This window comes from Crocodylus siamensis, chromosome 10 (genome assembly GCF_052110815.1).
Source record: "Crocodylus siamensis isolate JL-2025a chromosome 10, ASM5211081v1, whole genome shotgun sequence".
NCBI lineage: Eukaryota > Metazoa > Chordata > Crocodylia > Crocodylidae > Crocodylus > Crocodylus siamensis.
In genome coordinates, this window is record NC_143404.1 from 44,279,581 (window position 1) to 44,302,181 (window position 22,601).

The 22,601-nt window shown below is 46.7% G+C and overlaps 1 protein-coding gene and 1 long non-coding RNA gene across 4 annotated transcripts in view; one reads left to right on the top strand and one right to left on the bottom strand.

Moving 5' to 3' along the window:
* LOC149856532 (uncharacterized) overlaps positions 1-19,775 on the top strand; it is a 39,748-nt gene extending 19,973 nt beyond the window's left edge. The window contains exon 3 of the long non-coding RNA XR_016444449.1: positions 16,357-19,775. This is a non-coding gene — a long non-coding RNA (uncharacterized LOC149856532). The remainder of the gene's footprint in view (positions 1-16,356) is intronic.
* On the bottom strand, positions 1,464-22,063 carry EDEM2 (ER degradation enhancing alpha-mannosidase like protein 2). Of its 3 annotated transcripts, none has more exons than XM_090064834.1 (11): positions 21,783-22,062; positions 21,543-21,653; positions 20,965-21,004; positions 19,788-19,893; positions 10,718-10,843; positions 7,114-7,187; positions 5,758-5,899; positions 5,170-5,294; positions 4,268-4,412; positions 3,386-3,507; positions 1,464-2,108 (listed from the first exon to the last, which is right to left on the bottom strand). In XM_090064834.1, the coding sequence occupies exons 1-11, from the start codon at positions 21,911-21,913 to the stop codon at positions 1,608-1,610; spliced, it is 1,623 nt and encodes a 540-aa protein (XP_089920960.1). In that variant the 5' UTR covers positions 21,914-22,062; the 3' UTR covers positions 1,464-1,607. The 3 variants fall into 3 exon arrangements, with proteins under 3 accessions (XP_089920960.1, XP_089920958.1, XP_089920959.1); XM_090064832.1 differs by having other exon boundaries at positions 7,114-7,325; XM_090064833.1 differs by lacking the exon at positions 21,543-21,653 and having other exon boundaries at positions 7,114-7,325; positions 21,783-22,063.
* Between the last annotated feature and the right edge of the window lie 538 nt (positions 22,064-22,601).

A 22,601-nucleotide genomic window follows, 5' to 3' on the forward strand; every position in this document is an offset into this window, starting at 1 on the left:
CACCCAGCCCGTGCCCCCTGGGTGACCTGTGGACCTGTCAATCATTGTTGACCTACTTTCCCCACAGACCCATGCTCAGACTGTGTCAGCTTCTGACTGAGAGCATGCTCAGTCAGAACCTGACATGAGGTAATCTCACTAGAAATTTCTCTGTGGAGAGCGTTCTGATTGGCCACTAAATTCAGATAAATGTTCAGTGAGCCCCTCTCTCAGGGGGGAGATCGCGTTAGCTGGAGACAGAGGCTGGTGCCGCAGGGACAGTCTCTCAGTCAGGCTTTAGGGCCTATCGATCTCCTCCTTCGCTTGGTGTTTTGCGTTGCTTGTGTTGTTGTATTATGGCTTTGACTACTTACCTGTCTTCTGACTTACCTTGGCACTGACTATTGACTACAATTCCGGATCATCCGTTGGATTTTGGTTGCAACCTCTGCTCGACTCACCTGGTTTTGACTTCAGCTTCCGATACCACCGCTTCTCATCGTTGTCCTTTGGGACTGGCATCACGCGACTTACTGTGTGCAGCGTGTTAGTTTACGTTTTGTTGTTTGCTTACTCCCATTTATGAGCTGTAGACCAGCCCTGGGACTTATCCGACAGGCTTGCCCTGTCGGTGAACCTCGTGGGCCAACAGACCCCTTCGTTTGTTAATTGTTTGCATTCGTTCTGCAACTGTAACTGAAGATGCTACCTACGCCATCAAAGCGTAAGTGCAATAAATCATTAATTTGGAACTATAAGCGTGCGTACCACTCAGACTCGACTGCCGCTAATCCCAACCTGTCCGTTTCCAAATTGCCACCACTCGACCAACCAACCGTGACCGAGACCGTGAGCTTGGCTCGCCAGCTGCGGCTCCGGATCCAGTTGAGGAAACCAGTTCATTTGTAAACGGGGCCATACCTCCTGCTATAATGAAGTAAAATTATTTTATGAAGTTTGTCCTGAAAGTGCTGCCTTTCAATTTCAAAGCCCTTCTCCCTGGAGGATTACTGGACACCATTGCTCGTCCAAGACAACTGTTTCCAAATGACTGAAAGTATTCAACCAGACTCCCTTGCATGGTTTTCAACAGCACTTGTTCTAAATGAAAGGAATGCAAATAGCTAGATTGTCAAGGAAACAAGTGAGCACACAGCTTCTGGATACCTGGAAGATCCTGCTGCCCTGGCTTTATCAAAGTGCCACATAAAGGGAACTGAGGACCTGTCATTGGAAATAGAAGATACCTTTGAACTATTGCCCAGCCATGGGCACACAAGTCTATGAATATCAGAGGGTAAACCTACAATTGCTTGTGTAAGACATACAGTGTTAGTAATAAGCTGTTTCTCACATCACTACGGACAGATAACTTAGATTTTCTTTTCTAGGGTCTCATTCTGGAATACCACTTTCATAAAACATACACCCTGATTTATATGACCGTACAAACCAAGAGTATAATATGACTGAGTAGGAGACTGTTTACAATAAAATGGAAATCAGATTTTAATGTATGATTTTTTTTTTACAACTGGAAGATAAAAATATTCCCCCAAAGTCAAAAAGTCTAGAGTCTAAAACAAATTTATTATGTACAAATATTTGAATTCACAATGAAAATTAAGTTATGTGTTGTCTAAAAAGACCTGTCCCATTACTTCAAGTTTGGAGTTAAAGGGCTGATTGGGACAGCTCAAGGGAGATATTTTCCTTTTTGTATTGTTTTTCAAGTTTCTTTTTATCCAACCATCCTCTGAGGAAGTATCTACAGAGGGGTTCTGGCTTTCCCCTTCACTTTGGCCTGTGGTTCTTTTTAAAGTTAATTTTTTGTTTCTCTTTAGAGAGTAAAATTCCCTCATCAGGTCTTCTATTTCCCACCGCTCTTCCTTCTGTTTCTTACAACAGTGCAGGGCAGCAGGGTCTATGGGGTGAGCTTCAGTATTGAAGATATATCCACCTGCATCAAGGACACATTCTCCATAACGTGTCAGTACTATATCAAAGGTAGATCCATCGTTGTGAATGAAGTTGTCTGTGTCGAACAGTAGATACAAGTATTTCACAGTTTCAGCTAAGAAGAAGGATTCCATACGATTATCTAGTCTATGATCCCTCAGATCTTTGATCTGTAAGAAGAGTGTTCATGTGAATTAAATTCATCCTAAATTCAGAAATTCATTTGGAGTTCCTCCTAAAAATGAAAAATTAAACCAGCTTGCATTTCATCCCTATACCTAGGCAGACAGGATCCAGCAGTCCACCCCGCTTTTTATTATTCAGACAACTTACTTTGATTTGATGGTGTCAAGTGTTAAACTACTTTGGATTAGAATAGTCTCGTGGATAGTTCAGAGACTAGCAATCAAGATACAGGGTTATTCTAAGGATTTCCTGCACAAGTTAGGGATGGTGGGGAAGGAGGGAAAGAGAGACTTACATGCTGACTAGCAAGCTGCCCTTCAAGAATGATGGGGGGGAGAGGGGGAGGGGCAGGGACAGAGCACCACCACCCACAGCCCCGTGCCACCACCTCCTGGGGGGGGGGGGGGCGTTGCGTGCAGCCACCACCACCCCGTGCTGCCACCACTCTGCGTCTGGCCCTGCCCCATCTCCCCCCACCCCGTTCGACATCTGGCCTTGTGCCTCCCCCGCAACGCCATGTCCAGCCCTGTGCCCCACCCAGCACAGGGTGATGAGTGGACACCACTACCCTGCACTGCTGGCACTCCACATCCAGCCCTGTACTACACCCCCTCCCCCTGCTCCACTTTGCTGATGCCATGCCCCACCCCGCCCATCATTCTTGATAGGCATTCCTGATGCAGCACTGGCTGGAGCCACGCCCCTCCGGGAGCGATCCTTGAATGGCAGATATTGGAGAAATGCAGAGAATGAACTCATATCAAGCTTATTTGCATCTATAAACACACCTCATGTAAGAGGCAGTGCAAAACTAAACAACTTCAGCAGCACCACTGAAAGGTGTGGCGCCCCATAATTCCCTAGCACACAGAAGGATCACACCTCCTCCAGACCCTTTCTACGCACCATGGCATTAGGAGGAAATAGCATCTATACATGGGGCACAAAGGAGTTAGAGTTTTTCTGTCTCTCTTGTAGTCTGGGCCTCCAATATAATAACTAGGTATAATTGGGGTATAATTGTTCTGAAATGTGCTGATGAAGTTAATCCCAGGACTGCTAACCATGATTATCAGGCAGTGCTCCAGTTTTTTAAAAAATTGTTATGTTATAAAGCTCTGTACCCAGCACATGCAAGCACTGTTCAACTTAGCAAAACACTCAATGCTTGTTTGGGGATAGGGAGAGGAGGGAAATGAGCGTGTGTGGGAGGGTGGGAAATTAAAAAACAAACACACCACACTACAGTAGACATACTTACTGTTGCAAATCCACACTCCACCTTGCTGATTCTCTCTATGGATTCCACAGCATCTCTTCCCAGTTCCAGAAGGGTAGGATCTCGTGTAGCACGGTACAGATACATTGCACTCTCAATCAGCTCTGCAAAAAAAACGACACGCAGCTACTTACTGTAGGGTAAATGCAGGGAAAATACCACTATGACTTGCACAAATTCCTCATCTTAGTTCAAAACTGTTAAAATACTGGCCCATTTATAGCCTCATGTACTGCCCGTTTATAAGCACAGGTACCTGTATATTTACCAAGGATATGCAAAGCCTGAAATAAATGGAAAATAGTTTCAACTAACACATCATCTACCCAATGCAAAGTTAAGATAAAACTTTATTTCCCCAACTGTGGTGAGGAGGGAAGGAAAGGAGGGGTATAAAAATGAAATGAAAAACAAATGTTTTAAAATAAATCTTTCATGAAAAAGAAAATCTACTTTCATGACTAAAGATTTTGCTACACAAATTTCAGCCTCATTAAGGCTGTTAGCCACTGAAAATAGGGTATCTAATTATTAGTCATGGGAAAAAAACAAAAAAACTCCAAATAGATAACATATACATCTAGGCTTTCTTTATTATAAATAGCTGTAAGTTTATAATTGCTACTAAAGCACTATAATACACTGTTAAGAGAAGCATTTCTGAGAATTATAGCTCAGGCATTTGTGACGGGCAAATATTGTAATATTCCTTGCTGGAAATGGAAAATGCTAAGGAGTGGATTTGGTAACCAAGTTACTATAGAACGAGAAAAGGGGAGTTAGCAGACCACTAAACATTGGTTACATTTAATTGTCAGAGTTAAAGCAGGACTCAACATGTTTGTTATTTTTGGTTTATGTTACCAGGTCTAAGTGGGTATCCTTCTCGCTTTTCCACGGTATAACCCTGAGGAATGTTGTAGAACTCAGGAAGTCCACCAAATTGCTTCCACACTGTATAATAATTGAGGAAAGTCCGCATGGCATTATCAATGTCCCCTATAAGGCTCTAGGAAAGAGGAGGGAAAATACAACTTAGTGAAGTGGCATTCAAAGAATAAAATGGCAGAGATCCATTTTAAAAGTTCTCCCAACATCATTAATGGTGAAAGTCATCTAGTGAATATAATTAAATATTAATAATATGCAGACTAAAGAACTTACAAATAGATTAAACTAAAGAGAGGAAGTACATTATGCTTCTCTGGTTAACTCTATTCTACATGCCTGATGCAATGCACGTTTCTTTGGTTTTTAGATCCCCTCTCTGTTGTAGGAGTCTTTCAAAACCTCCTTTTAAAACGAGTTAGTTTCATTCCATAGAAGCAGCCCTCCTGTAGCTGCCTGTCTCCTGTAAACCAGCTGCCCAATCAATTAAAAGCACTAGAAGAGAAGCCTGAACTACTCAAAATTACTCCAATAAACTCTAAAATACTAAGTCAGAAATGAAAAGGATTTATGCTGGTATGGGAAAAAGTTGGACTGTCTTTTTAAGGCTGCCCCACCTACAATGTCACAACACAGATAGGTGTATTTTAACCAAGCTAGCCTGTCTCACATTCAGGCTTAACACATTTGCTTGTTTTTTAAATGAGGTATACATAGTGTATATCCATCCATCAAAAGGTGGAAACAGCCTAGATTGGACTTCACTCCGATCAGAGCCAGATTATAATCATGACAATGGACAACACAGTTTTCGTTATACAGATAGGCCCAAGATGGGGCTGACAAAAGCAATGATGTATTACCATGATAGCTCCTACCTGTAAGCCTGGCCAGTAAGCCTCCAGGGACTGAAAGATGGGCATAGACACTGTCCCTTTGTACATCTGAACCCACAGGTACCAGTCATCAAATTTTGTGTAGTTCTTAATGGCTTTGTTATATTCTACAAAGAATTGAGGAAAGGAACTTTAACAAAAAATAATGTTAAAAATACTAGAAGGGAGTCTCTCTCTTCAGTGTGGTCCTGTCAGATTAACAGAGCTTTCATACTTCCTGTAAAACTGACTGAAGTATGGATCACTCAAGAATCGCTACAAAGATGATCACCTATGAAAAGGACTTTTAGTGGGTTGTTGCATCATTTTACTGTAGGAGAAGAGATGCCAGACAGTGTATTGGAAAGAGGAAAATATAGCTCAAAAAAGGGGGTGAAATCATAGTTCTATGAAATAGCAAAGGAGTTTTATCACTGACGTCTGTAAGGCCATCCATATACTTTAAGAGAAGCCAAAAGCAAGTCAATAATGTTAAGAAGTTTCAGGTAACACTTCCAACCGGTCTTTATCAATGTGCAAAGATACCTCAGGAAATATAGAATCAATCAAATCTTACAGAACAATTCTTACCTAGGAACATGGACATCAGTTCCTCATCCTGCAGAAGAATGGCTCCTTTAACAAGGTATTCAAAATAGGAATCTACCCCAGCACCGATCCCAGCATCTTGGGCTACCCATTTAGCAGTGACCACATCTATGTGATTACCCACCTGTCAGAAAGGAAGACTTTAAAAAGAAAGCAAAAGTCTGCCTACTATATGCAAAATTCAGAAATTAGGATGATCTTTTATTTCTGGAATGCCTTGGAACAAAATGGAATCCAGGACACCTGGAAAAATAGACACCTAAAGCAACAACAGCCATGTCATCTGAATTTCATCATAATTTTTTCATCTCCACACTGAATTGACAGTCTTCTCCATTTCATAAATACTTGATTTTTATTAAGGAACGGGACATGGGAAGGGATGTGAATGGTGACACGGAAACCATTTTTTTGACATTTTTAAGATGCAGCATTAACACTGCATCGGTATAATATCTTACCTGAAATTTTTGTTGGTTAGTTGCATATGCTCAGGAATATAGGATAGTTGATATTTTCATCCTAAAGCTCTCAAGATTTAAAGACAGATAAGGAAAAACCTAATTTGGGGGACCTGCACTGTAGCTTAATAAGACTATAAATGCTCAGAAAGACTATAAATGCTCAGAGATCTTCCTCCGTCACAATTCATGTGTGCAACACAGATTTGCAAATTGCAATTATTTTATATTTAATTTGCCATATGCCTGGTCTTCATTGAAGATACGTGAAGTTGGACCTTTAAAGTCAAAGTATTTCTGAGTTTTGTACTGCACAAAATCTGAGTGCCAAGAAACATGTATACCCTATCAGGGGGTCGGTCATATGCCATACTTTTCTCCCTAAGACTTAACTTCAAAATATCTGAAAGGACAGCCTAGATAAAACACCTCCCTCCTGGAAATAATAAAAATAATAAAATTTACCTTAGATTAATGCTGAAACTACAAATTCAGTTTTAAAACAGCATTTTAAAAAAGGAGATCATCAGTGCTACATTACTGTAAGAAAAAGATTAATTAAAACCTATACAAACATGAAAACAAAACCAAAAAAAAAAAAGCAAGTGTACCCATCAGCTATTTCTGGGATGAAATACAAGAGCCATATTACGTGGTATTGCAGTGCTAGAGGACAGGAGGTGGATACTGAAGCTGATGGTTCAGGCATTCTGGAACAGAACATTAGATATACAACTACTAGGACTACAGTTATTTACCTAGCACGGTTAGCATTAAGGGACATAATTATTCAATACATTTACAATAAGCTAACTTAAGAATGGATCCTATGCATTATACAAAAAGTAGTTAAAAAAAACATGGATAAAACACTCACTAGTCCAATATCAGAGCGATTTTTCCACAGGGCCTTAAGAGCTTTCCTGGCTACATCCTCGAACACTGGATCACCTGTAAGATGGCTTAATGTGGCAAATTCCACTATAAATGTCCCAATGCCAGCAGTACAGGTAACTGGGGTCTCTCCAGGGTTTACTCCATGCAGTAAATTCACTGTCCCAAATGGCATCCCAGTTGGGGTCTGAAAAGCTTAAACATGTTTTTGTTCATATCAATGCACAATATTTAACAAGGTGTCAGCAACTGCCTGTCTCTTATTCAACTGCATGTACATCAACAAGAGACCAGGATGGAGTAGCTTCCAACTAATGCACAAACTAAATCAGGGGTGGGCAGTTATTTCAGCTGGAGGGCTACTTACTGAGTTCTGGTGAGCTGTTAAGGACTGCAAGGACAGGTGTCCCATCTCCTGCTATCTTGGGACTGGAAGTCCCACCGCTAATCCATGGCCTTTGCCACCAAAGTCCCTCCCCTTGCCCCAAGAAATTCCTTTAGGGGGATTGCCATCTTGGAACCAGAAAAAAAGCCAACCAAATCATATACTAAAAATCAAGCATCCTCTATAACATATATGTTTTTATTAAAAAAAAAAAAATTGTCCTGATTTTTGTGTTTGCATAGTGCATATAGAGGTGGTTGCATAATAGCTCAAAATAAAGTCTTACTCTTATATATTGTGCGTGTGGCAGGGAGCAGAGCTGAGCCAGCCTAGCTCCATCATGCAGGGCTCCCCGCCACTCCCAACAGAGTACTGGGAGCTGCAAATGGCAACAGGGAGCAGGGAAGGCTACTGGCTCCGATGCACAGGACTCCCCTCAGCGGCACATGAGCTACAGGGAACCTCGCATGATGGAATTGGGCTGGGATGGACTTGGCAAGGATGGCCCCCATGCTCCCACCAACCCAGGCTCTGAGTGCCTGCTGACCTGTCAGGTGTGGGCCTTGCACTCCAACCAGCCTTAGCCCCAAGCTCTGCACTTCCACCAGCCCCATGCTCCGGCCCAGCTGCAGCTTCCCTACCTGTTGCCCAGAGTGCTGCAGCAGGGGCAGGAGAAGGAGCCACTGGAGGCCAGGGGAGCTGAGCAGTTCCCTGGTTGGCTGCCACATCAGTAGCAGGCATGCCCAGAAGTTGTGTGGTAGCCAGGGGTGGGGCCCTCCCACAGGTGAGTGTGAGAGCACAGTTCACTGCCCTGGCAGGAGTGGGTCTCATGTGGAGGGGCAGGGGCAGCTATGGAAAGGACTAGCTACAATTACTTGGTGGGCACCTGCCTGCTGGCTTGCTGGAAAAAAAAAGCCTGGTGGGCCAAATCTGGCCTGTGGGCTGTATTTTGCCCACTCGTGGACTACACAGAGTGACACTGAAGCCCCACCACAGAGGCTTAGGCAGGGAAAACTAGAACAGCATTTCCTCAACCTGTGGGTTGTGGCCAAGAAGTGGGTCACAACAATATATGAAAGGGTCACAAACAAACTTTAAAGCTGGCAGAGTTCTATGCCCCTCACATGGGGGGCTGGGGCAGCAGGTCAAGAGTGAGGGGCACTGTGTCAGGACTGGCCATTGATATTTACAGATGGGTCCTGGTACAAAAGAGGTTGGGAACTGCTGATCTAGAATACAAGAAACAAAGTGCTGGACAGCAATTATAGAGCATTTCCACACAGCAGTTGTGGGCACCTGCTTCCCTTATTGCACAAGATAAACAATCTAGTGACAGTGCCCCATGCAATGATCTGCAAGAAACATTATTAAGTGAACATAGTCCAACCTACATAATGAAGGAGCCACTTTAAAAATCAGTACTACAATGAATGGTATCCCACAATGAGGTGAGAAAGTTACACTTCTCCCATCTCCTCCATTTCCCCTCGCAAACATTCTTTTACTAGTCTTTTTTGTGGAGGAGTTAATACACAGCAGGGTGTACATCTGTGGTGTACTGTTATACACATAGACCTTTTGCCTATTGTTTTTAATCTTACGTATTTTCTTGAGTTTTGCATTGCCTTAAGAAACTCCATTTTGTATTGCTCTGTAGCTTGATGTAAGTGCTTGACCTTTGTATGCTGTATGTGTGAGAGAGTGTCTGTGAGAGTGTGTCTGGCTGAAGAATGCAGACAGATAAAAGACCAAACAAGAAGAATCCACCCCAGAACAGCGAGAGAACAACGGCAATCGACTTTCAAGAAAAAACATAGTGATAACCCAGCAAAAGCCCAGAGGACTGGGTGAATTGACAAAGCTATAAAAGATGGGATCAATTCTGGGGCTTGTTCTGCATGTCACCTTGGAGCATTGGTTCGTATGATGAGATGGACTGGCAGGATCCCTTCTCCTACTTGTGATCAACTTGGCTGGCCACTGAATTGATCCAAGTACTGATAAGACTGGTAACGTATACCAGCACAGAACAAAAAATGGGGTATGAATGTGGGGTGTGTGTGTTAAGCGCTTAATCAATAAACGTGGCATCTTGCCTTATCCTCCCTCATAAGGCCTCGCAATTGGCAATTTGTATAGCAGTACTTACTTGCATCATACACATACTTAATGCCAGCTTTTTCAGAAAATCAGATTGTCATCTGCTATATTTTGCCTTAAGCAACCCATCAGAGTTTGTAAACCACTTACAACCATCAACCTACAGTTGTTTCTGAACCTACAAAGCTTCCATGCAGAAAGCAAAGGATGTATGAGGAACTAGGCTCATTTCACCCATCTGTACTGCGAGTAAGTAGGCCCTGGTACGTCAGCAGATCTCTTTAATACAGTCTGCTAAGCTTTGCCCTGCTCTATGCCCCACGATCTGGGGATTTTTTTAATAAGAGTTTTTTTAAACTACTGAAGCAATAACGTTTGTAGTCCCTTGAACACATACCATATTTACTTTAAACCAACAAGAGATCTTCTATATGTCCCCTCCACACTTGGATTCAAGTACCAGCGCAAGCAGGTGGTGGCTCAGGTCCAGCTTTGGCCCAGGGCTTGGGGCTGAAGTCAGAGTTGGGCCTCTGGTTGGAATGGCTCATTTGGCAGGGGAGAGGGCATACAACTGGAGGGAGTACAAGGGAGACTGCAGATGAGGGTGCGGGGGGAGAAGAACCTGATGTCTACCCCCTGACCCCCCAGCCTATCCCTCCGCCCCCTTCCCTCTCCTCAGCTGCCCCATCACCTTCTGCTCCAGTTCTGATCCCTCTGGTTGCCACTGCTGCTGCTGACTGCCCTGAGCAGCAGATCTGCAGCAGAAGGTAAGAGAGGCTGGGGGCAAGGGAGGGAGTGGGACAGAAGGCAAAATGAAGCACAGGCATGGAAGAACATATAGTACGGTGTAGGCACAGAGAGGACAAAGTGTTGCCCCTCATTCCCTGCCACCACAGCAGTTAGGAGGATTAATTTAAGATGACCATCCACTAATTAAATTCTATGCATAGAAAATGTTAACGAATTTATAATTTTTCATGTATAGAATTAATAATTGGGAGGTCATCTTGAATTCAAAGTACAAGTCAGTTTATTTGAGAAAATAGGTTAATTCAGCAAGAAAGCATGGCTAGCAGGTCAAAAACATGGAGAAATTTCTTACCAGGTAGAAGTTTGCGAGCTGCTTCCTCTGCCATTCTCAAGAGAGGACCTGAGCACGGCCACCCTGGTTCCACTTCAGTACCAGCCTTCTTAGATAGCAAGTGAGCGGAAAGGAGGCCGCCTACCACTGGAAGACCACAGAGTAAGGAGCTTATTAGGAAGCAAAGGAAGGACGAACCATTTGACAATTTTGCCAAAGAAAATCCCTACATCAGAAATACTATGTTGTATAACAAGAGGCATGTGGGTAGAAGAGAGAAAAGGGGTGCCTCGTTTCTAGCATCTAGAAAGGGGAGGAGTCAATTATATCGGGCAGAGGGCCACTTACTGACTTTTGGCAAGCTGTCGAGGGCATGGGTAGCCCCAACCCCTAACCTTTGCCACCAGAAGTTCCCCCTCTGCTCCCCCTTGCCCTGGGAAGTACTCTTTTCAGCAAGGGATTTAGCCACCTCAGAACCAGAAAAATACCAAATTATTTTCTAGAAAGTGAACATCTAAAACATTCATTAATTTGATTTTAAAACCCTGCCTACGCACACACGCACGCACACTTTGCCTCTACCAACACATGCACAGTCTACCCCTGCCTACACACATACACACGCTGCGTGTATGACACTGTGAGGGGAGGTGTGGGTGCGTGTGTATGGTGGGGCATGTGTCTGGGACTCGCCCTACGAATACACACACGTACACTCTACCCCTGCCTACACACAAACACATATACTGCCCCCACCTGCACACACACACACACACACACACACACACCATGGCCCTGTATGCACAAACACACACACACTCTGCCGCTGGCTGCATGCACACACACTCTGACCTGGCCTGCACAAATGTACATATTCTGCCCCTGCCTACATGCACACACACACACACACACACACTCTCTGTCCCTGCTTACACATGCACAAACACAGTCTACCCCTGCCTAAACACACACACACATACACACACACACACACACTCTGTTCCTGCCTACACCTACACTCTACCCCTGGCTACACACACACACAGACTCAGCTCCTCCCTACAAACACACACTCTGCCCCAGACACACACACACATGCACACACACACACTGCCCCTGCCTGCACGTACACACACATCTAGCCCTGCCTGTGCAAACACGCATGCACTTTGCCCCTACCAACACATGCAGTCCAACCATGCCTACACACACACTCTGCCCCTGCCTACACACACACACAAACATGCACTCTGCCCCTAACCACACATACACACACACGTGCGCTGTCCCTGCTTACATAAACACACATTCTGTCCCTGCCTGCACACACACTATCCCTGGCTACACACACACACACACACACACACACACACTCTGTTCCTGCCTACACGTACACTCTACCCCGGCTACACACACACACAGACTCAGCTCCTCCCTACAAACACACACTCTGCCCCTAGACACACACACACACTGCCCCTGCCTGCACGTACACACACATCTAGCCCTGCCTGTACAAACACACATGCACTTTGCCCCTACCAACACATGCAGTCTACCCATGCCTACACACACACTCTGCCCCTGACTACACACAAACACACACACACTATGCTCCTGCCTACACACACACACAAACATGCACTCTGCCCCTAACCACACATACACACACACATGCGCTGTCCCTGCTTACATAAACACACATTCTGTCCCTGCCTGCACACACACTATCCCTGGCTACACACACACACACACACACACACACTCTGCTCCTACCTACATACAGATACAAACACACTTTGCCCCTAGCCACACACACACACATTCTGTCCCTGCCAACACACACAAACACACTGCCCCTACCTACACATGTGCAAATACAGCTTACCCCTGCCCACACACGCAAAAACACACTCTGCCTCTGCTTACACATACACATTCTGTCCCTGCAACACACACACACTATGCCCCTGCCCACACACACTGTGACCCTGCCTGCACAAACACATTCTACCCCTGCCTACACACATACACACACACTCTGGACTGACAACACAGATACACTCTGCACCTGCCTATACACTCATACATTGCCCCAGCTACACACGCACACTCTGCCCCTGGCTACAAACACAAAACTGCACACTATGCCCCTACCTACACATGCACAAACACAGACTACCCCTGCCTACACACACACACACATAAATGTACACCCTAGCCCTGATTACACATGCATATTCTGTCCTGGCAACACATACAAGCACACAAATATTCTGAGCCTGCTTACACACACATGCACGCATGTGCACACACACACACAACACACAAACACTCTGCCCTGCCTACAAACACACATGCTATCTGCCCCGCCTACACACACGTGTACTCTACCCCTACCTACACACACACATGCACTCTGATTTTGCTTATGTGCACACGCGTGCGCGCGCACACACACACACTGCCACCACCTATACATGCAAATGCACAGTCCACCCCTGCCTACACACACAAAAAACCCCACACTCTGCCCCTGCCTATACACACATACTCTGCCCCGCTTATACACACAAAGTGACCCTGCCTAAACACACACAGTCTGCCCCTGGCTACACCCACACCCACTCCGCCCCTGCCTACACACCCACACACACCCACTCTGCCCCTGCCTACACCCCACCCCACTCTGCCCCTGCCTATGTGCACATGCACACACACCGTCTCTAACTACACATGGACAAACATAAACTATCCCTGCTGACACATCCTACACATCTGCCCCTGCCTACACATCCACCCACCCACTCTGCCCCTCCCTACACACCCAGCCACCCACCCACTCTGCCCCTGCCTACATACACACACTGCCCCAGCCTACACACAAAGACACACATTCTGCCCCTGCCTACACGCCCCCCAACCTCATGCTTCCCTAGACACACTCTCTCTCTCTCTACCCCTGCCCGCACGTGCACACACACACACACACACACACACACTGTGCCCCTGCCTACACACAGACACATGCACAAACATACTATGCCCTTGGCTACACACACACACACACACTGCACCTGCCTACACATCCACCCACCCACCCACTCTGCCCCTGCCTACACACCCACACACACACTCTGCCCCTGCCTACACACCCATCCACCCATCCACTCTGCTCCTACCTATACACACACTGCCCCGCCTACACACAAAGACACACACTCTGCCCCTGCCTACACCCCGCACACTGCACTTGCCTACGGGCACACTCTCTCTACCCCTGTCTGCACACACACACAATGTGCCCCTGCCCACACAGACACATGCACACATACTGTGTCCCTGCCTAACACATCCACACATCCACTCTGCCCCTGCCTACACACACGCATACTCTGCCCCTGCCTACACAGTCTACACACACACAAAAATTACCCCTTCTTACATATACACATATACTCTGCCCCTGCCTACGTGCATACACCCACTGCGCTTGCCTAGACACACTCTCTCGCTCTCCCCCTGCCTACACACACAGTGACCTTGCCTACACATACACACACACTCTGCCCCTGCCTACACACCAACTCACCCACTGTGCCCCTGCCTACACACCCAGCTGCCCACCCACTGTGCCCCTGCCTACACACACAGACTCATACACACACACACACACAGAGCCCTGGCTATAAGTACACAAACAAAGTCTGACCCCGCCTACACCCACCTACTGTGCCCCATCTACACACACACACACACACACACACACTCTCTCTCTCCCCCCCAACTACATGTGCACAAAGCCAAACTACCCCTGCCTACACACAAAAACACAAACTCTGCCTCTGCCTACACACACATGCAATGCTCCTGCCCACACACACACATATGCAGTACCCCTGCCCACACACACACACTGTGCCCCGCCCACACACAGTGCCCCTGCCCACACACACACACACTGTGCCCCTGCCCACACACACAGAGATGCTGTGCCCCTGCCCACACACACACACACACGCTGTGCCCCTGTCCACACACACTGTGCCCCTGCCCCCCACACACAGTGCCCCGCCCCTCCACACACACACAGTGGCCCTGCCCACACACACACACTATGCCCCTGCCCACACACATACGGTGTCCCGCCCACACACACACTGTGTCCCTGCCTACATACATCCACGCACTGTGCCCCTCCCTACACACACACACAAACTACCCCTTCCTACACACACAAAAACACACTCTGCCCCTAACTATATGCACACACACACTGCACCTGCCTAGACACACACTGCCCAGGCTACACACACAATCTGCCCATGTTTACACAGACATAATCTGCCCCTCCCTACACATACACTGCCCCTGTCTACAGAGACACACCTAATCTCCCCGTCTCCACATACGCACACACTCTGTCCCTGGCTTCACACACACACACTCTGCCCCTTCCCACCCACCCACACACACACACTCTGCCCCTTCCTACACACACGCAAACTGCTGCTGCCTAAACATGCACAGTCCACTGTTGTGGGCTCCAGGCGGTACACCGCAGTGTCCTCCCACCCCTGCACACGCTACTGATTGCAGAGATGCAGGTCAGAAAATTTTCCAGTGCTTTATTTTTTGTGGGAAATTTTCCATTTCTCAACATTAATGATATTTATGAAATAATGTGCTTTGAAGTCATAAAATCAAGTTATGAAGTTACCTAATTGGCTGTGCAGGTCAAATCAAAACCAAAGCTAGAATTCTTATTTCATCTCAGACTGCAAGTGAAAGCAAAACCAAAACTAAAGCTATGATTATTTTTTGTTTCACTTTCAGTTCAGCAAACACACAGAGCAGTGTCTCATTTATTTTGCTGAGTTGGGGAAGTTGGAAGTGTTTGCATAAGATCTGTTAGTTTTTTAGTGCTTTTGGTTTCAAGTAGTCAAAATAATAATGCCTAATCAGAGAAAAGCCTAGCGTGTAGCATCATTATAGTGAAGTTCAGGCCACTGAAGGAAGGAAGAAAGTAAGTTGGTAGATGTAAATATTGTGGGCAGGAGTATGCCAACACTGCAACAAGAACGAAGAAACATTTAATAACGTGTAGAAACTGTCCTCAAAGAGTACAAGCCATATACAGAAAGCTAATACAACTAAGTGGTGGAACAACCAATCATCTGAGAAAAGTCTACTTCAGGAGTCCTATGTAAGTAAACAAATTAACATGTTAACCAATACGCAGTATAGACTAGCATATAATGTTTTACAACAATATAGAATTTTAAAAGTTGTTAATGCAACTCTGGACTATTATTTATTTATTTATTTAAAATATTTGTATCTTACTTTTCTGCTTGCACTAAGCACCCAAAGTGGCTTAGGCTTAACAATATATATTTTTAAAACTACGTAATAGATAAATAGCTAACTATTTCAACCCAGCAGGGCGAACCTAGTCCTCTGGCCGATGGCAGAGGCCAGACTATTCTTCTCTTTAGCTCTGCAGTCCCAGGGCAGCTGAGCAGCAAGCTGAGCAGCAGAGTGTTCTTTCCGGCAGGGAGGGGTAAAGCAAGCTCCTTGCTACTTCTCCTTCTCCTTCTGATGGATGAGGCCAGACTAGAATAGGTTAAAATAAAAATCTTTTCCCCCTTTTCTTGCAGGAACTTGGTAGCTCAAGTGAAATAGCAGATTTCCAAAAAATGGAAAGTGGAAATGCTTAGCTGCCAGGACTAGGGAATAAAAAACAGGATCCTGGCTTTCAAGATCACTGTCCCTAGATATGCGATCCATCGTGAGTAGCTGTTGAAGACAGTCAAGCTTTTTATCAAGCTTTGTGGACAAAATGTCAAAAGAAGATCAAGAAAAAGCAGATGAGACATAGTTCGAGCTGTATTTGCAAGTGGTACACACCTCTTTCCATAACTGAAAAATCAATACTGGAAGGAACATTACAAACTAATTTGCCCATCATATAAGTTACCATCATGTTATTGCTTATCACATTCTTTCTTAGATAGAGAGCATGACAGCATTCAAACAATGGTTATTCAGAGGATCGGTCAGGCAGAATCACTGACTCTGATGTCAGGTGGATGGACTGATACACAAGGAAATCCTTTATTAGACATGATGTTAGCAACACCTGAACCAGTATTCCTGAAAGCAATTGCTACCAAATCTTCTCGTCATACAGGTGAATACATAGCCAAATTACTGAGTGAAGAGATTGAAAGTGCAGGTCCCTCCAGGGTACGAGCCCTTGTAACTGAACTGATACTGCGAGAAACATGAAAGCTGCATGGCAAATATTAAAGGCAAATTATCCTCATTTAATAGTGTATGGCTGTCTTGAATCTTCTGGGAGAGGACATAGTAAATGTGAATACAGTGAAAACAATCCTGGCAAACTGCAAAGTGATTGTGAAGGTATTCAACAATCATCACGTTGCTAATCAGACTTTGAAGAAGTTACAGAAAGAGAAGCTGGGGAAGGAAAGTGTACTTTTATTGCCAGGAGAAACTAGATGGGGCTCGGCTTCGAAGTGTTTACATAGTTTGCTGTGCATAACAAACTGTTTGCAGTGTGCTTCAGTAGATGACACAGTATCCCAGATTATTTGCGTGAACATTCAGAAGCAGATTCTTGACAACATGTTCTGGGTTCGAGTTCAAGCAGCGTTCAATTTGCTGCTACCAGTTTCAGTGGCTGTCAAGAAACTTGAAGGAGATATTCAGCAAGCCTTTCAAGTATTCCAGAGATATTCAGACAACTGAATGAAAATCTAATTGAGCTTTTGCCGCCTTCACCTCTATCCAAAGAAGTAGGAGTAGTAAAACAAATGTTTACTAAGAGATCTGAGTTTTGCCATCATCCAGTTCATCTGGCAGCAAACCTTTTGGATCCTCAAGACGGAGGACAATGTTTATCAGAAGATGAATTATCTACTGCTCTCGATACAATTATGGAAGTAGCAAACAATGTCCCCAACATCGACGAAATAGCCATGATGACAGATATTGCCAAGTACCGCGCAAAAGAAAAACTTTGGAGCAAAGACATCATTTGGTAGGCAGCAGAGAATATGTCTCCTCTCGCATGATGGAAGGGATACTGTAACACCCGACTGTTGTCCAGGATTGCTCTAAGGATCCCAAGCATTCCACCACCAGCAGGTTCTTGTGAACGGAACCGGAAGGCTTTCAGCTCAATCAAGACAAAAATGAGAAATAGACTCGCAAATGAATGCACCGCCAAGCTTGTTTCTATTTCTCAAGATCTCTTGCTTCTGGAGAATCAGTCAGAACCACAATTAGTGAAGAAGATGCAGTGTGATGATAAGCTGCCCTTGCCCATAGACTCATTGTAAAACCACCCTTTAGCTAAAGAGAATGTGGTTTAAGTAGTTCTGAATCAGATTTGCCTCAGTCTGATTTTGAAATGGAACTAATAAATAGTGCAAGTGCTGCGATTGACCTCAGTGGAAGAGAGTTAAACTCTGTTGAAGTAGATGAGTGGACAACCACGGCATATCATGCACAGTTCTTTGGGCGTGCTAAAATTAGCGTGTTAACAGTTTTCAGTGCCTTCGGGGGTTTTTTCTTAAATTTAAACAAACAATGTAAGGGAAGTACATGTTATTGCGTGTTGTCTTTACATTTTTACAAGTATGCCAATAAAAATAATTTCTTTCCACATAAAGCTTTGAATTTGTTCAAATATAACATTTAAGCCACATTAAGTGTGCTGTCTTTAACTTCTTCCCTAATCAAATATTTCAGTTCAAATACTTGTGGCTATAAAATTAACATGGGGGTATGTTTTTAGTTTTGTTCAATAAATAAAAGTCAAATAGACATGCTAAAATCAGATCATGTTCTATTTAGGGCATTGGAAAATTTTCCAATTACAAAATGTCCAGAAACCCCACATCTCTGCCTGATTGGCCACTGCCATCAGCCAATAGCCAATGGCGAGGAGGTGTCGCAGCTCCCCCCTGCCTGCAGAGCCATGAGGGCAGCGAGATGCAAAGGGTATGAATGACAGGGGTGGGAGGATGTTTCTGTGCCCGCTCCCAGGATCAGGGAAGGAAGTTGGGGGGCAAGGGCATCAGTGCCCCTCTGTGGACGGATGTGGGGCACGCAGGGGTTGCTCGCATGTGGCAGCCACTGCTGTCACTCACCACCCCACCCCACTCCCCCACCGGCCTGCGCTGCCGCCTCCCAGGTGCAGGGCCGGGGTGGTGGGGTACAGAGAGACAAGGGCACCAGCGCCCAGCAAGGGCTGGCCGGAGGGTGGCGGGGTTGGGGGCTTGCATGCAGTGGCCACCGCTGCCACCCACTGCCCCACGTCACTTTCCCATGGCCAGTCGCTCATGCAGCTGTGCAGGCTGCTAACAGGTGGTGTGCAACTGGCTGCCCACGAGGCCTGTCAGCATCTTGTGGAGCCGCATGTGCAGCTGGCCGTGGAAAAAGCCGGGTGCAGCAGCGTGGGGTGGTGGCAGTGGCTGCCATGTATGAACCCTCCTTCTCCCTCCACCACCAGAAGGAGTACACCAGTTAAAAAGGTTGAAAACCCCAAATTTAAACCATTAAAAATTGCTCTTTGGGCAACTGGAGAGCTACTGAGATCATTATGAAGTCACGTGCAGCTGAAACGGTACATGGCTTTTGTTTGGTAACATAAATTAGAACAGAATGACTGAGGCAGTAGCCTCACAGCTGCCACTGCAGCCACACAATTGTACTGGCACTACAGTGGTAAATGAAAGCTGTTGTTGGCCCCCGATACATTCTGCTGCCTTGGGCGCCCAGCTGCTTTGTTATGCCTCTACTTTTGTTTTATGTCTTTAAATCAAGAAACAGACTAGTTACTGGCAATTTTAGAATAATTTCAGCCTCAAGGGACAAAAGCAACGTGATTTAAAAGCCAAAACAAATTTGATTTGTGCCATTTCATGGTTTCAGCATCAAACCTTACACAAAGCTTTGAGTCAGAACTTTTGACAATGACAGTGTTTTTACTTATAACCACTCGAGGGGGAGGGGGGGGTGTTATGGGCAAGTCAAGCTCAAACTGCATCACCCAGCTCACCTCGGATATTGGTTTCAAAGACGGATGCATTTACATCAATATCAAAATCCACCCCCTCTTGCAACACGTCGACGACCCTCTGGAACTCCGAGACATTTCCCAAAATCTGGCAAGAAATCAGGATGACTGAAAATGAGGCTTAGAGCCCACAGTATAACAGGCGTTAAGTTAGAACCCCTTCCCCGCAAAGCAGTCTAGAATTGAGTGCTATTCAAATCCTCTCATTTGCTCTTAGCAAAGAAGTGCTAGAGGTTGAAGAAAATGAAGATAGGCAAGTTGTTGCATCATCCTAAAGCTTTTAACCCTTCATTTTGAGTCCTTATTCCTCATTTAGAAGGTATCAGAGTTTGGGAGCTCCAGACCTGCACTGCACTGTCAAACTGAAGTCAATGCATAGTCACCTTCCATCACAGAGAAGTAAGGATGGAAGAGACCTCCAGAGGTCATCTAGTCCAACCCCCTGCCTGAGGCAAAATCAGCCCTATTAGAAACATCCCACACAAATCCACTATCTAATCTCCTAGCAAAACTGCAGTCATCCCTGACAATACAAGTCATAACAACACCCTGACCTGCCACAGGTGAAGCAGGGGAACCATGGCAGCCACTGTCCTGCAAAAGTTGTTGAAAGTACATTCAAGTGATCCAAGGAAAATAGCCACTCTCCCTGCTACAGAGGAAGGCAAACCTCCCACCCCCCTCACAGTCCATACCAATCTGACCACAGGGTAAAATTCCTTCCTGAGCCCAAATATGGTGATCAATCTAACCCTGAGTGGAGGGGCAAGACCCCCTCTCCTAGCTTGGAACCTCTGGCTTCAAGTCTCAGCAGAAGCACTGACACACCCCAGTCAAAGTCCCCAGCTTTGGCTGCAGCCAACACCCAATGCCTCTGAGGAAGGCTTAAAAAACCTGACACATGTAGCAGCAAGACAGTGAGAGGAATTCCCTCCCAGGCCCATATGGCAACTAGCAAAGCCCAAAAGCATTGGAAACATCCACAGTAAAACAATGTATTAAATTGTTTTCACAGTCACAAGTGGGTGAAGAGTAAATGTGAGGAATAGAGGAGAATACAGGTCTTTAAATGAAGGATGTCTGAAAGGCACAGAAACCATAGGGGCATGGCATCAGGCAGATGGAAGTAACCAAAGGAAGACTGTCAAGGGGTACTTACAAGTAGCGTGTCCAAGGCATCAATCAGCGTGAGAGAGAAACTGGAATGGAACAGGAGGCAGAGTGAGAAGATGCCAGAAAGGAAAACCATGTGGTGGTGAGACAGGTACAAGTCGGCCTCTCGCACACTGGACTGTGAACTCCCAACACAAAGGAACAGGAGAAGCAATGTCCATTGAGGGCTTGGAGCTTCAACCTACCCAAATAGTCTCAAAACTCCACTACACAGTACAAATATTATGCAACTGGTTGGTGAATCACACCGTAAGTGTAGACAGGCCACACGTGCCAAGCCGTTCTCACTGTAGAGGAGATCATGGAGCTGACCAGCTATGCAGTTCCAGCAGTGCACAGTTAGTGCCTGAAAATGCACAACAGCTCCAGAGATGTTTGTGTCCAGCTTCAAAGTGAGTGTGCAGCTGGGCCCTCAGTGCCACAGCCAGGCAGCTGGGCAGGGGGCAGCACCTGGTTCGCACTGCCACCAGCAGAACAGAGCAGCAGGCATCGCCCAGCAGTGGCCCACGGCCCAAGTGCTGGCTGCTCCACTCCAGGCCCTCCCCACGAACCGCTGCACCCTACCTGCCCCACGTGTCCTGCCCGTCGCACGTCAGCGGCCGGAGCTCGTCGTAGGGGAAGGCGTGCACCAGGTAGTTGTCGTAGGCGTGATAGAACATGGCCCGGACCCGCTCCCTGCGCACAGCGACACGGCACGCTCAGGGCAGGGCCAGCGCTTCCCCCCGCTCCCAGGCCGGGCTCGGCACGGCGCCCAACACCTGCGGCCACCGGTGCCGAGCGGACCCGCCCCAGAGCCCCGCTCACCTGTACAAGGCGGCATCAACTTCGTGGGCGGCGACACCAGCAACTACCTCCCCTCTCTCCGCGCCCTGCGGGGGCCGCCCAGGCGCATGCAGCGCGCACAGGCAGAGCAGCGGGTAGAGCGAGCGCAGCATCAGGGTCGCCGCAGCCTCTCCACGCTCGCCTGGCCTAGAAGGCAGCTCCCTCGCGGCGCACAACTACCTCCCGCACAGGGCCAGCCACCCGCCTGCCGGAAACAATTCTCTCAAAACAAGCCGCGACTTTCTCTTCCGGGGCAGAAGTTAATCGAGCTCGAGAGACTTAGTTAGCCTTGTGGGGGGCGCGGTCTTGGGGCTGCTCGGGATGACGTAAGGGCGGAGCGGCGCAGGGCGCTTTGAGGTTCCGTAGCAAGCGTTAGTCAGGCGCCGCTGGCCCACTCCGCTGTCAGCTCGGCGTCGGGGAGCGCACGCTCAGCTCCCCCGGGCTGTTCCGAAGGGCTCGCCCCTGATCGGAGCTAACGCAGGGCCTGCGCTGGCTGTCGGGGTATCAGCAGCTCTGCCCGGTTAGGCAAGGGCACGGGCTGCCGCAGGCCGCGGGAGCTGCACGACTAGACGCTTCAGCAGCGGGGTCGAGGCGGGCCCGTTTGGAGCAGGAACTGATACTTTCCTGCCGCGTTTCTGGAAGAGCCGCCGCTCACCAGTTTAAGCATAACACAAAGAAACGACAGGAACTTTCCCTGAGTTGAGACCTACATAAGTCTTACACGGGCTGGAGGCCGGAGCCCCTGGGGTCCTCAGGTCTTGGCAGGTGGGGTGGAGGGCTACGGTTCTCATTTTTGCTGGC

Coding starts and splice junctions, on each gene's coding strand:
- EDEM2 (XM_090064832.1), bottom strand. CDS start 21,913: ATGCTGCGCTCGCTCTACCCGCTGCTCTGCCTGTGCGCGCTGCATGCG. Junction 21,005..21,542: donor GGGCAGGACACGTGGGGCAG/GTAGGGTGCAGC, acceptor GTTCCATTCCAG/TTTCTCTCTCACGCTGATTG. Junction 5,900..7,113: donor ATCGCTCTGATATTGGACTA/GTGAGTGTTTTA, acceptor CCTTTCTGACAG/GTGGGTAATCACATAGATGT.